Raw genomic sequence first — 12,576 nt, 5'->3', positions numbered from 1 at the left:
AACACTTGAGTGAACATTATATGAACTTCAATCAATCAATCACTGACAGTTTGAGTAGCCTAATGACTCATCTAATCAATAAAGACAGCACATTTTAAGTTCAACAAAAGTTCACATGGCATTCTGAAATGGGCAGATCTAATGCAACATTTACACTGACAGTCAATTCGATTTTTAGAACAGGGTTTTATTTTCCCTAGGTGCAGTAAACAGAAAGGAGCACTTTCTCTACTGTCTCCTTGACATTATTGCCACTAACTGGCAGCGTTTCACAGTCACGAGAGAGCCAATTAAAGTAACAAACGCACCTCTATGATGCTCTGCAGCTCCTCCACGTACAGCCTCTCAGTTTCAATAAGCTCGTTCATGATGTGTCTGGGGAGGAAAAATACAGGATCCGTCAATACTCAACAATTGCAGAGAAGCCCTTTAGTCGTATTTGTCAGTGCAGATAGATTAATGAAACCCATAATGAGGACATCAACTGCCTCTCATACACTAAGTGCTTTGTCAAAGTTCTAAATGATCATCAACATCATCATCAGGTTATTGTACAAACTCAAAAGAGGCTCTGCTAAAGACAACAGTACAGCACCCCAGATAGGAGGTACAAGGGGGGAAATAAGACCTTTGGAGAATGTACCGAGGAAGTTGTCATAAAACCAACCATCTTGAGCAAAGCTAACATTTCCAGACTTTAATGGTCCCTTTAATGTGCACATTTGTATGAGTTCTGAGGTCTTGATTTTTATGTGCCATCACGAGCCCATCGAGACACTGAGTGGTGTTTGATGTATGGTCACATTTTATAGGTCAATAAAGCTCCTCCAAAAGCCCCCGCCAATCTCACAGAGGCAAGCATCTGTTATATCATAGGTGACTGCCTCCTAAGTCCCAACGCAATAAGAGCTGTGCATATCGATTTTGGAAGATAGGGCAGCATTATGTGAATAAATATTATGGACAGAGATGCCTTGATTGAAGCCCTGGAGGGAAACTGTTCCATGACGTCATGTGCCTAGCCTGTTATTTGTGCTCCTAGGTAAAATAATTTTTATTGAGCACCCTAGTGGAGTGTTTAATGATACATACTCTGCCATCCTCCCTCATGTTGCTTACAGCAACACTAGCTAAGCTATTAGTGCATAAAATAGCTTAGATCTCCACACACCCCTGTGTGCCTAGAATTAAGTCAGGGAGCAAAGATAACCTCCTCCAACAGAAAAACAATGCCATAACTATATAAAACAAATAATGTATACATATCATGTACTAGAAGACAATGCCAGAGTTTGCCCCTGTGCAAACCCTCTCCTAATGTGACCCTCGGGAACACTGAATTACCTTTATTGTGCAGAATTTGTAGTAGCTGATGCAACTCAGATGACACAAATTCCAAGCTCTGGCACTCTGGCATATGATCCAGCTTCAATCCTACTGGTTGGCTTCACTGATATGATAACGCAGAGAGAGGATCATAGACTGACTCAGCTGAGGCAGGCAGGGAGAGGGGAGGTACAGGGGCTGAGCTTTCCCCCTCTAGCCCAGCGGTTTCCTCCCCCGATCCCATTCTGCTCTCTAAGTCTTTCACAGTCACACAGTGTAGAGACGTACAGACAGAACAGCTCAGGCAGGAGAAAACCACTGGGAGGCAGGCAGGCGGCTGGGGGCTGATGCTGCCATTCCTTACACACAGAGGGGAAAGAGAGAGCGGGAAGGAGAGAGAGAGAGGGAGAGAGATTGCTCATCTACAGGAAAGAGGGGCAGGGGAGAGTAGTTTTCTGTACTTTTCCCAGCAACACGTGGATGGAACTCTCACAGGCTGGTAAGTGATCTGGGAGAGGAGAGGGAGGTGGTGGGGGGATTGTATGTGCTAGCTGAAAGACTGTTTATATTAACTTAAGCTGCTCAAAGCAAAAAGGTGTCGACTTTCAGTAGAGGGTTTGAGAAAGAAAAGTCAGACTGAAAAACTAAAAACAAATCTATGCTCATGTCGCACTCCTGAATTCACACTGCTTTTACAGTTAGCCTGTGGTGAGATAACAACTAACGGTAGAATCATCGCGGGGATGAAGGGGAGAAAGGAGGGGAAGAGGCCAACACCCTTTCATGGAATTGGAACCCAACCCTCTTGGTAGGTTTTAAAACAATAGACACAAGAAATCTAACAGAATGCAATATTTTCTTTTGACTCAAGAATGATATGGAATTTATGTCATTTAAAAAAATCATAACATCTGCTAACACAAAAAATAACTCAATTTAGGTGTTCTTATCTGCCTATTCTATTGTGTTTTAATCTGACTATCTGAACTTACTTAGAACCCAACTTCGCACAAAACTGTAGTTGATTATACTTCTCTATAGATGCCTACTTCATTCTCAAAGAGTTTACATTCTTGGACTTATATTCTGGGAGGTTGGCTCAAAGATTTTTCCCCCTTTCAAAGGAACTGCGTGGGGACAGTTGGCTTTACAAGTCATTGATCAGTGAAAAGATTTGCATTGGTAGGGATTAATGTTTCACTAGTCTAGGGGTGGGCAATAAATTCAAGTTTTAGATGTTCAAGATTGGCCTGTATTTTTTTTTAAATAATAAATCCCCACCCTCCCCCCAATTAAAAAATAAAAAACCTCCCCTGAATAAGCTCACGGGCCATATGCAACCTGCGGGCCGTTTGTTGCCCACCCCTGCACTAGGCCTATCATTTAAAATATATTACACTTTGTAGCTTATAATAACGCTATGGTGAACTTCTGTTTTAAATAGTTTTGAGAGAGAAAATACAGTACATGACCAAAAGTATGTGGACACCTGCTCATCGAAAACCTCATTCTAAAATCATGGGCATTAATATGGAGTTGGTCCCCCCTTTGCTCCTATAACAGCCTCCACTCGTCTGGGAAGGCTTTCCACTCGATGTTTGAACATTGCTGCGGAACATGCTTCCATTCAGATGTTGGCGATTGGGCTTGGCTCGCAGTTGGCATTCCAATTCATCCCAAAGGTGTTGGATGGGGCTGAGGTCAGAGCTCTGTGTAGGCCAGTCAAGTTCTCTCGACAAACCATTTCTGTATGGACCTCGCTTTGTGCACAAGGGCATTGCCATGCTGAAACAGGAAAGGGCCTTCCCCAAACTGTTGCCACAAAGTTGGAAGCACAGAATCGTCTAGAATGTCATTATATGCTGTAGCGTTAAGATTTCCCTTCACAAGAGCTAAGGGGCCTAGCCAAAACCATGAAAAACAGCCCCAGACCATTATTCCTCCTCCACCAAACTTTACATTTGCCACTATGCTTTTGGGCAGGTAGCGTTGTCCTGGCATCCACCAAACCCAGATTTGTCAGTCGGACTGCCAGATGGTAAAGCGTGATTCGTCACTCCAGAAAGCATGTTTCCACTGCTCCAGAGTCCAATGGCGGCGAGCTTTACACCACTCGAGCCGACTATGGGCATTGCGCATGGTGATCTTTGGAACTCAGTAGTGAGTGTTGCAAGTGAGGACAGACGATTTTTACGTGCTATGCGCTTCAGCACTCGGCAGGCCCATTCTGTGAGCTTGTGTAGCCTATCCCTTTGCGGCCGAGCCAGTGTTCCTCCTAGAAGTTTCCACTTCACAATAACAACACTTATAGTTGAAGCTCTAGCATGGCAGAAATTTGACAAACTGACTTGTTGGAAAGGTGGCATCCTATGACGGTGCCACGTTGAAAGTCACTGAGCTCTTCAGTAAGACCAATCTCCTGCCAATGTTTGTCTATGGAGATTGCATGGCTGTGTGCTCGATTTTATATACCTGTCAGCAATGGGTGTGGCTGAAATAGCCAAATCTACTAATTTGAAGAGGTGTCCACATACTTTTGTGTGTATAGTGTATATTCTTGTTGTTTTGGTCAGGAATATTCACAATTCCTAAAATGTCAACCAAACAAATGCAACCTTTTGTGATTACAATAACCTAGAAAGTAAACAACAATCTAATTTCTACCTCTTATTGACACTCATATGTGACACCCAGATATGGGAGGAAATTCTAATTGGGAGTTGAATGTTATTTGCGTTGGGACTGTTGGATAGATGGCAATCATGGTATTGACACAAGGTTATATGATGCATGCTGTCAGGGCCGCTCATTGTTGTGGGCCACTGCCCTAAATCTGCTGCTGTAATGATTTTTTTTTGTCATGATGACTGTTTTGTTCAGACCTCAGCAATTCCATGCACTCTGTTAGTTTAAAGCCCCTCCATTATTGAACTTTCGCTGGGTTGGCTTATGCATTCATTCACAAAAGATTCGGCAACTACAGCTATACGGTTGAGAGGGTTAAGATACTTCACACTGTGAACAAGCATCTACAGAGGATGGACTCTGACAGATAAATACTGACAATTTTCCATCATCCTTTCAGAGATAGAGCACAATGGGATGGAGTGCCTTCAGAAAGTATTCATACCACTGGACTTATTCCACATTTTGTTGTGTTACAGCCTGAATTCAAAATGGATAACATATATTTTTTTCTCTCACCCATCTACACACGATAATGACAAAGTGAAAACAAGTTATGAATTTAATACGGAAATATCTAATTTACATAAGTATTCACTGTATCACTGAGTCAATACTTTGTAGAAGCTGTGAATCTTTCTGGGTGAGTCTCTAAAAGCTTTCCACAACTGGATTGTGCAACATTTGCCTATAATTCTTTTAAAAATTCTTCAGGGTCTGTCAAATTGGTTGTTGGTCATTGCTAGACAACCATTTTCAGGTTTTGCCATAGATTTTCAAGTATATTTAAGTAAAAACTGTAACTCGGCCACTCAGGAACATTCACTGTTTTCTTGGTAAGCAACTCCAGTGTAGATTTGTTTTAGGTTATTGTTGTGTTGAAAGGTGAATTCATCTCCCAGTGTCTGGTGGAACGCAGACAACCAGGTTTTACTCAAAGACTTTGCCTGTGCTTACCTCCATTCTACTTCTAATTTTATCCTGAAAAACTCCCCTACGATTACAAGCATACCCATAACATGATGCAGCTACCACTATGCTTGAAAATATGGAGAGTGGTACTCAGTAATGTGTTGTATTCGATTTGTCCCAAACATAACACTTTATATTCAGGACAAAAAGTTAATTGCTTTGCCACATGTTTTTGCAGTATTACTTTGGGGCCTTGTTGAAAACAGGATGCATGTTTGGGATAATGTTTTTCTGTACAGGCTTCGTTCTTTTCACACTGTCAATTAGGTTAGTATTGTGGAGTAACTACAAAGTTGTTGATCCATCCTTAGTTTTCTACGATCACAGCCATTAAACTATTAAAACTGTTTTAAAGTCACCATTGGCACCATCGTGAAATCCATTAAATTCCTTCCTCTCTGGCAACGGAGTCAGGAATGACGCCTGTATCTTTGCAGTGACTGGGTGTTTTGATACACCATTCAAAGTGTAATTAATAACTTATGCTATTAATAACACCATGCTCAAAGGGATATTCAATGTCTGCTTCTTTTTTTTCTACCAATAGGTGCCCTTCTTTGCGAGGCATTGGAAAACCTCCCTGGTCTTTGTGGTTGAATCTGTGTTTGAAATTGACTGCTCGAATGAGGGACCTTATAGATAATTGTATGTGTGGGGTACATATATGAGGTAGTCATTCAAAAATCATGTTAAACACTATTATTGGACACAGAGTGACTCCTTGCAACTTATTATGTGACTTATTTAGGCTTGCCATCACAATTGGGTTGAATACTTATTGACACAAGACATATCAGCTTTTCATTTGAAATTCATTAGTAAAAATATAAAAAGACATAATTTCACTTTGACATTATTGTCACGTTCCTGACCTGTTTTCTGTTGTTTGGTATGTGTTTATTGGTCAGGGCGTGAGTTTTGGGTGGGCAGTCTATGTTTTCTGTTTCTATGTTGGTTTTGGGTTGCCTGGTATGGCTCTCAATTAGAGGCAGGTGTTTGACGTTTCCTCTGATTGAGAGTCATATTAAGGTAGGTTGTTCTCACTGTTTGTTTGTGGGTGATTGTCTTCCGTGTCAGTAGATGTTACCACACGGGACTGTTTCGGTTTGTCTGTTCCTGTTCGTGTGTTCTTCGTTTCATGTAAGTTCGTAGTTTAGGTCTGTTTAGTTCGTTTTGTTATTTTGTATTTCTAAGTGTTATTTCGTGTTTCGTCGTTTTGTTTAAATAAATCATTATGAATTCACACCCCGCTGCACTTTGGTCCAATCCTTGCTACTCCTCTTCGGATGAAGAGAAGGAGGAAGCCCGTTACAGAATCACCCACCAAACCCGGATCAAGCAGCGGGTTAACGGACAGCGCACGAAGCAGGATTTCTGGTCTTGGGAGGAGATCATGGAAGGAAAAGGACCATGGGCTAAAGTTGAAGTTAATCGCCGCCCATGGGAACAGCTGGAGGCAGCTCGGAGAGCGGAGGAAACCGGAGAGAGGAACCGGCGTTATGAGGGGACGGGTCTAGCACGGAAGCCCGAAAAGCCCGCAAGTACAACCCAAAAATTTCTTGGGGGGGGGCTAAGAGGTAGTGGGTCTAGGGCAGGTAGGAGACCTGCGCCCACTTCCCAGGCTAACCGTGGAGAGCGGGAGTACGGGCAGACACCGTGTTACGCAGTAGAGCGCACGGTGTCTCCTGTACGTGTGCATAGCCCGGTGCGGGTTATTCCACCTCCCCGCACTGGTAGGGCTAGATTGAGCATCGAGCCAAGTGCCATGAAGCCGGCTCTACATATCTGGCCACCAGTACGTCTCCTTGGGCCGGCTTACATGGCACCAGCCTTACGCATGGTGTCCCCGGTTCGCCTACATAGCCCGGTGCGGGTTATTCCACCTCCCCGCACTGGTCAGGCGACGGGGAGCATACAACCAGGTAAGGTTGGGCAGGTTCAGTGTTCAAGGGAGCCAGTACGCCTACACGGTCCGGTATATCCGGCGCCACCTTCCCGCCCCAGCTCAGTACCACCAGTGCCTACACCACGCACCAGGCTTCCAGTGCGTCTCCAGAGCCCTGTTCCTCCTCCACGCACTCTCCCTGTGGTGCGTGTCTCAAGCTCAGTGCCTCCAGTTTCGGCACCACGCATCAAGCCTCCTGTGCGTCTCCAGAGCCCTGTACGCACTGTTCCTTCTCCCCGCACTCGCCCTGAGGTGCGTGCCGTCAGCCCGGTACCTCCAGTTCCGGCACCACGCACCAGGCCTACTGTGCGCCTCAGCAGGGCAGAGCCATCTGTCGGCCCAGCACCGTCTGAGCCATCTGTCGGCCCAGCACCGTCTGAGCCATCTGTCGGCCCAGCACCGTCTGAGCCATCCGTCTGCCCAGCGCCGTCTGAGCCATCCGTCTGCCCAGCGCCGTCTGAGCCATCCGTCTGCCCAGCGCCGTCTGAGCCATCCGTCTGCCCAGCGCCGTCTGAGCCATCCGTCTGCCCAGCGCCGTCTGAGCCATCCGTCTGCCCAGCGCCTTCTGAGCCATCCGTCTGCCCAGCGCCTTCTGAGCCATCCGTCTGCCCAGCGCCTTCTGAGCCATCCGTCTGCCCAGCGCCTTCTGAGCCATCCGTCTGCCACGAGCCATTAGAGCCGCCCGTCTGTCCCGAGCCATTAGAGCCGTCCGTCAGTCAGGAGCCGCTAGAGCCGTCCGTCAGTCAGGAGCCGCTAGAGCCGTCCGTCAGTCAGGAGCTGCCAGAGCCGTCCGTCAGTCAGGAGCCGCCAGAGCCGTCCGTCAGTCAGGAGCTGCCAGAGCCGCCAGCCAGTCAGGAGCTGCCAGAGCCGCCAGCCAGTCAGGAGCTGCCAGAGCCGCCAGCCAGTCAGGAGCTGCCAGAGCCGCCAGCCAGTCAGGAGCTGCCAGAGCCGCCAGCCAGTCAGGAGCTGCCAGAGCCGCCAGCCAGTCAGGAGCTGCCAGAGCCGCCAGACAGTCATGAGCCGCCCTACAGTCATGAGCCGCCCTACAGTCATGAGCCGCCCTACAGTCATGAGCCGCCCTACAGTCATGAGCCGCCCTCCAGTCATGAGCTGCCACTCAGTCCGGAGCTGCCACTCAGTCCGGAGCTGCCACCCAGTCCGGAGCTGCCACCCAGTCCGGAGCTGCCACCCAGTCCGGAGCTGCCATTAGTACAGAGTTGTCCCTCTGTCCTAAGCTACCTCTCTGTCCGGAGCTACCTCTCTGTCCGGAGCTACCTCTCTGTCCGGAGCTACCTCTCTGTCCGGAGCTACCTCTCTGTCCTGAGCTACCTCTCTGTCCTGAGCTACCTCTCTGTCCTGAGCTGTCTCCTCTATGTAGGAGGGGCCTTAGTGAAGGTTCCTGGACCATGGTCGGGGGCGAGGGTCGCCACTCAAAGGACGCTAAGGAGGGGGACAAAGACAGTGGTGGAGTGGTGTCCTCGTCCACCGCCGGAGCCGCCACCGCGGACAGATGCCCACCCAGACCCTCCCCTTGAGTTGTAGGGGTGCGCCCGGAGTTCGCACCTTGAGGGGGGGGTTCTGTCACGTTCCTGACCTGTTTTCTGTTGTTTGGTATGTGTTTATTGGTCAGGGCGTGAGTTTTGGGTGGGCAGTCTATGTTTTCTGTTTCTATGTTGGTTTTGGGTTGCCTGGTATGGCTCTCAATTAGAGGCAGGTGTTTGACGTTTCCTCTGATTGAGAGTCATATTAAGGTAGGTTGTTCTCACTGTTTGTTTGTGGGTGATTGTCTTCCGTGTCAGTAGATGTTACCACACGGGACTGTTTCGGTTTGTCTGTTCCTGTTCGTGTGTTCTTCGTTTCATGTAAGTTCGTAGTTTAGGTCTGTTTAGTTCGTTTTGTTATTTTGTATTTCTAAGTGTTATTTCGTGTTTCGTCGTTTTGTTTAAATAAATCATTATGAATTCACACCCCGCTGCACTTTGGTCCAATCCTTGCTACTCCTCTTCGGATGAAGAGAAGGAGGAAGCCCGTTACAATTATGGGGTATTGTATGTAGGTCAGTGACATTAAAATAAAAAACAGGCTGTAACGTAACAAAATGTGGAAAATGTCAAGAGGTGTGAATACTTTGAAGGCACTATAAGCACGGGAAAATAACAGATACACTGCATCCAGAAAGTATTCAGACCCCTTGACTTTTTCCACATTTTGTTACGTTACAGCCTTATTCTAAAATGTCTTAAATAGTTTATTTCCTCATCAATCTCAAATCAAATTTTACTGGTCACATACACATGGTTAGCAGATGTTATTACGAGTGTAGCGAAATGCTAATGCTTCTAGATCCGACAGTGCAGCAGTATCTAACAGGTAATATCTAACAATTCCACAACAAAACCTAATACACACAACTCTAAGTAAAGGAATGGAATAAGAATATAAATATATGGATGAGCAATGACAGAGCGGCTAAACATGCAATAAATAGTAAAGAATAGATAGTGAAGGATACAGTATATACATATGAGATGAGTAATGCGAGATATGTAAACATTCTTATAGTGGCATTATTAAAGTGAATAGTGTTCCATTTATTAAAGTGGCCAATGATATCAAGTCTGTTGGTAGGCAGCCGGCTCTCTGTGCTAGTGGTTGCTGTTTAACAATCTGATGGCCTTGAGATAGAAGTTGTTTTTCAATCTCTCTGTCCCAGCTTTGATGCACCTGTACTGACCTCACCTCGCCTTGATTCACCTCGCCTTCTGGATGGAAGCTGGGTGAACAGGCAGTGGCTCGGGTGGTTATTGTCCTCTGATATTTTTTGCCTTCCTGTGACATTGGGTGTTGTAGGTGTCCTGGAGGGCAGGTAGTTTGCCCCCGGTAATGCATTATGCAGACCGCACCACCCTCTGGAGAGCCTTGCGGTTGTTGGCGGTGCAGTTGCCTTACCAGGCGGTGATACAGCACGATAGGATGCTCTCAATTATACATCTGTACAAGTTAGTGAGGGTTTTCTGTGACAAGCCACATTTTTTCAGCCTCCTGAGGTTGAAGAGGCGCTGTTGCACCTTCTTCACCAGACTGTCTGTGTGTGTGTGGACCATTTCAGTTTGTCGGTGATATGTACACCGAGGAATTTAAACTTTCCACCTTCTCCACTGCTGTCCCGTTGATGTGGATAGGGGGGTGCTTCCTCTGCTGTTTCCTGAAGTCCACAATCATCTCTTGATGATGACATTCAGTGAGAGGTTATTTCCCTGACACCACACTCCCAGGGCCCTCACCTTCTCCCTGTAGGCTGTCTCGTCGTTGTTGGTAATCAAGCCTACCACTGTTGTGTCTTCTGCAAACTTGATGATTGTGTTGGAGGCGTGCATGGCCACTCAGTCGTGGGTGAACAGGGAGTACAGGAGGGGGCTGGGAGCGCACCCTTGTGTGGCCCCAGTGTTGAAGAACAGTAGAGTTGAGATGATGTTTCCTACCTTCACCACCTGGGGGCGGCCCGTCAGGAAGTCCAAGACCCAGTTGCACAGGGCGGGGTTGAGACCCAGGGTCTCAAGCTTAATGATGAGTTTAGAGGGCACTATGGTGTTGAATACTGAGCTGTAGTCAATTAACAGCATTCTCACATAGGTATTCCTCTTGTCCAGATGGGATAGGGCAGTGTGCGGTGTGATGGCGATTGCATCGTCTGTGGACCTATTGGGGCGGTAAGCAAATTGAAGTGGGTCTAGGGTGACAGGTAAGGTGGAGGTGAAATGATCCTTGACTAGTCTCTCAAAGCACATCATGATGACAGAAGTGAGTGCTACGAGGCAATAGTAATTTAGTTCAGTTACCTTAGATTTCTTGGGAACAGGAACAATGGTGGCCATCTTGAAGCATGTGGGGACAACAGACTGGGATAGGGATTGACTGAATATTTCCGTAAACACACCAGCCAGCTGGTCTGCACATGCTCTGAGGACGCGGCTAGGGATGCCGTCTGGGCCGGCAGCCTTGCGAGGGTTAACACGTTTAAATGTTTTACTCACGTCGGCCACGGAGAAGGAGTCCACAGTCTTTGATAGTGGGCCGCGTTGGTGCACTGTATTGTCCTCAATCTACACACAATACCCCATAATAACGACAAAGCAAAAACAGGTTTATAGAACTTTTTTCAAATGAATAAAATAAAACAGAAATATCATATTAACATAAGTATTCAGAGCCTTTACTCAGTACTTTGTTGAAACACCTTTGTCAGCGATTACAGCCTTGAGTCTTGCTGGGTATGACGCTACAAGCTTGGCACACCTGTACTTGGAGAGTTTCTCCAATTCTTCTTTGCAGATCCTCTCAAGCTCTGTCAGGTTGGATGGGGAGCGTTGCTGCTCAGCTATTTTCGGGTCTCTCCAGAGATGTTCGATCGGGTTCAAGTCCAGGCTGTAGCTGGGACATTCAGAGATTTGGCCCGAAACCACTCTTGCGTTGTATTGGTTGTGTGCTTAGGGTCGTTGTCCTGTTGGAAGGTGAACCTTCACTCCAGTCTGAGGTCCTGAGCGCCCTGGAGCAGGTTTTCATCAAGGATCTCTCTGTACTTTGTTTCGTTCATATTCCTCTCGATCCTGATTAGTATCCCAGTCCCTGCTGGTGAAAAACATCCCCACAGCCTGATGCTGCCCCCACCATGCTTTACCGTGGAGATGGTGCCAGGTTTCCTCCAGACGTGACGCTTGGCATTCTTGGTTTCATCAGACCAGAAAATCTTGTTTCTCATGGTCTGTGAGTACTTTAGGTGCCTTTTGGCAAACTCCAAGCAGGCTGTTGTGCCTTTTACTGAGAATTGGTTTCCGTCTGGCCACTCTACCATAAAGGCCTGATTGGTGGAGTGCTGCAGAGATGGTTGCCCTTCTTGAAGGTTCTCCCATCTCCACAGAGTAACTCTGGAGCTCTGTCAGAGTGACTATTGGGTTCTTGGTCACCTCCCTGACCAAGACCCTTCTCTCCTGATTGCTCAGTTTGGCCCGGGCGGCCTGCTCTCGGAAGAGTCTCGGTGGTTTCAAACTTCTTCCATTTAAGAATGATGGAGGCCACCATGTTCTTGGGGACCTTCAATGCTGCAGACATTTTTTTGTACTCTTCCCCAGATCTGTGCCTAGAGACAATTCCTTCGACCTCATGGCTTGGTTTTTGCTCTGACATGCACTGTCAACTGTGGGACATTATATAGACAGGTATGTGCCTAGCCAAATCATGTCCAATCAATTGAACTTACCACAGCTGAATTCCAATGAAGTTGTAGGAACATCTCAAGGATGACCAAAGGAAACAGGATGCACCTGAGCTCAATTTTGAGTCTCATAGCAAACGGTCTGAATACTTACGTAAATAGAGGTATTTCTGTTTTTAATTTAAATTCATTCATTTTCCTCAGCAATAGGCCTACATCCCATTGTGCAAAAAACTTGTTGAATCAACATTGTTTCCACGTTATTTCAACAAAAACATGTAATGTGATGATGTTGAATCAACGTGGAAAACTGATTGGATTTGCAAAAGTCTTCAACGCAAGGGAATTTAGTATTTTTTTCACCCAACTTTTAATTGAAATATTAACCTAAATAGAATGACATGGTGAATTCTTTTGTAGGGAGCTCTGAGCATAC

At 46.4% G+C, this 12,576-nt stretch overlaps 1 protein-coding gene across 1 annotated transcript in view; it reads right to left on the bottom strand.

The window, feature by feature from the left end:
• LOC120052527 (guanine nucleotide exchange factor DBS-like) overlaps positions 1-12,576 on the bottom strand; it is a 65,982-nt gene that overhangs the window by 26,177 nt on the left and 27,229 nt on the right. The window contains exon 16 of the mRNA XM_038999493.1: positions 309-375. Coding sequence (XP_038855421.1) covers positions 309-375 — 67 coding nt within the window. The remainder of the gene's footprint in view (positions 1-308; positions 376-12,576) is intronic.

This window comes from Salvelinus namaycush, chromosome 8 (genome assembly GCF_016432855.1).
Source record: "Salvelinus namaycush isolate Seneca chromosome 8, SaNama_1.0, whole genome shotgun sequence".
NCBI lineage: Eukaryota > Metazoa > Chordata > Actinopteri > Salmoniformes > Salmonidae > Salvelinus > Salvelinus namaycush.
This window is presented reverse-complemented; position numbering and strand designations above follow the sequence as displayed.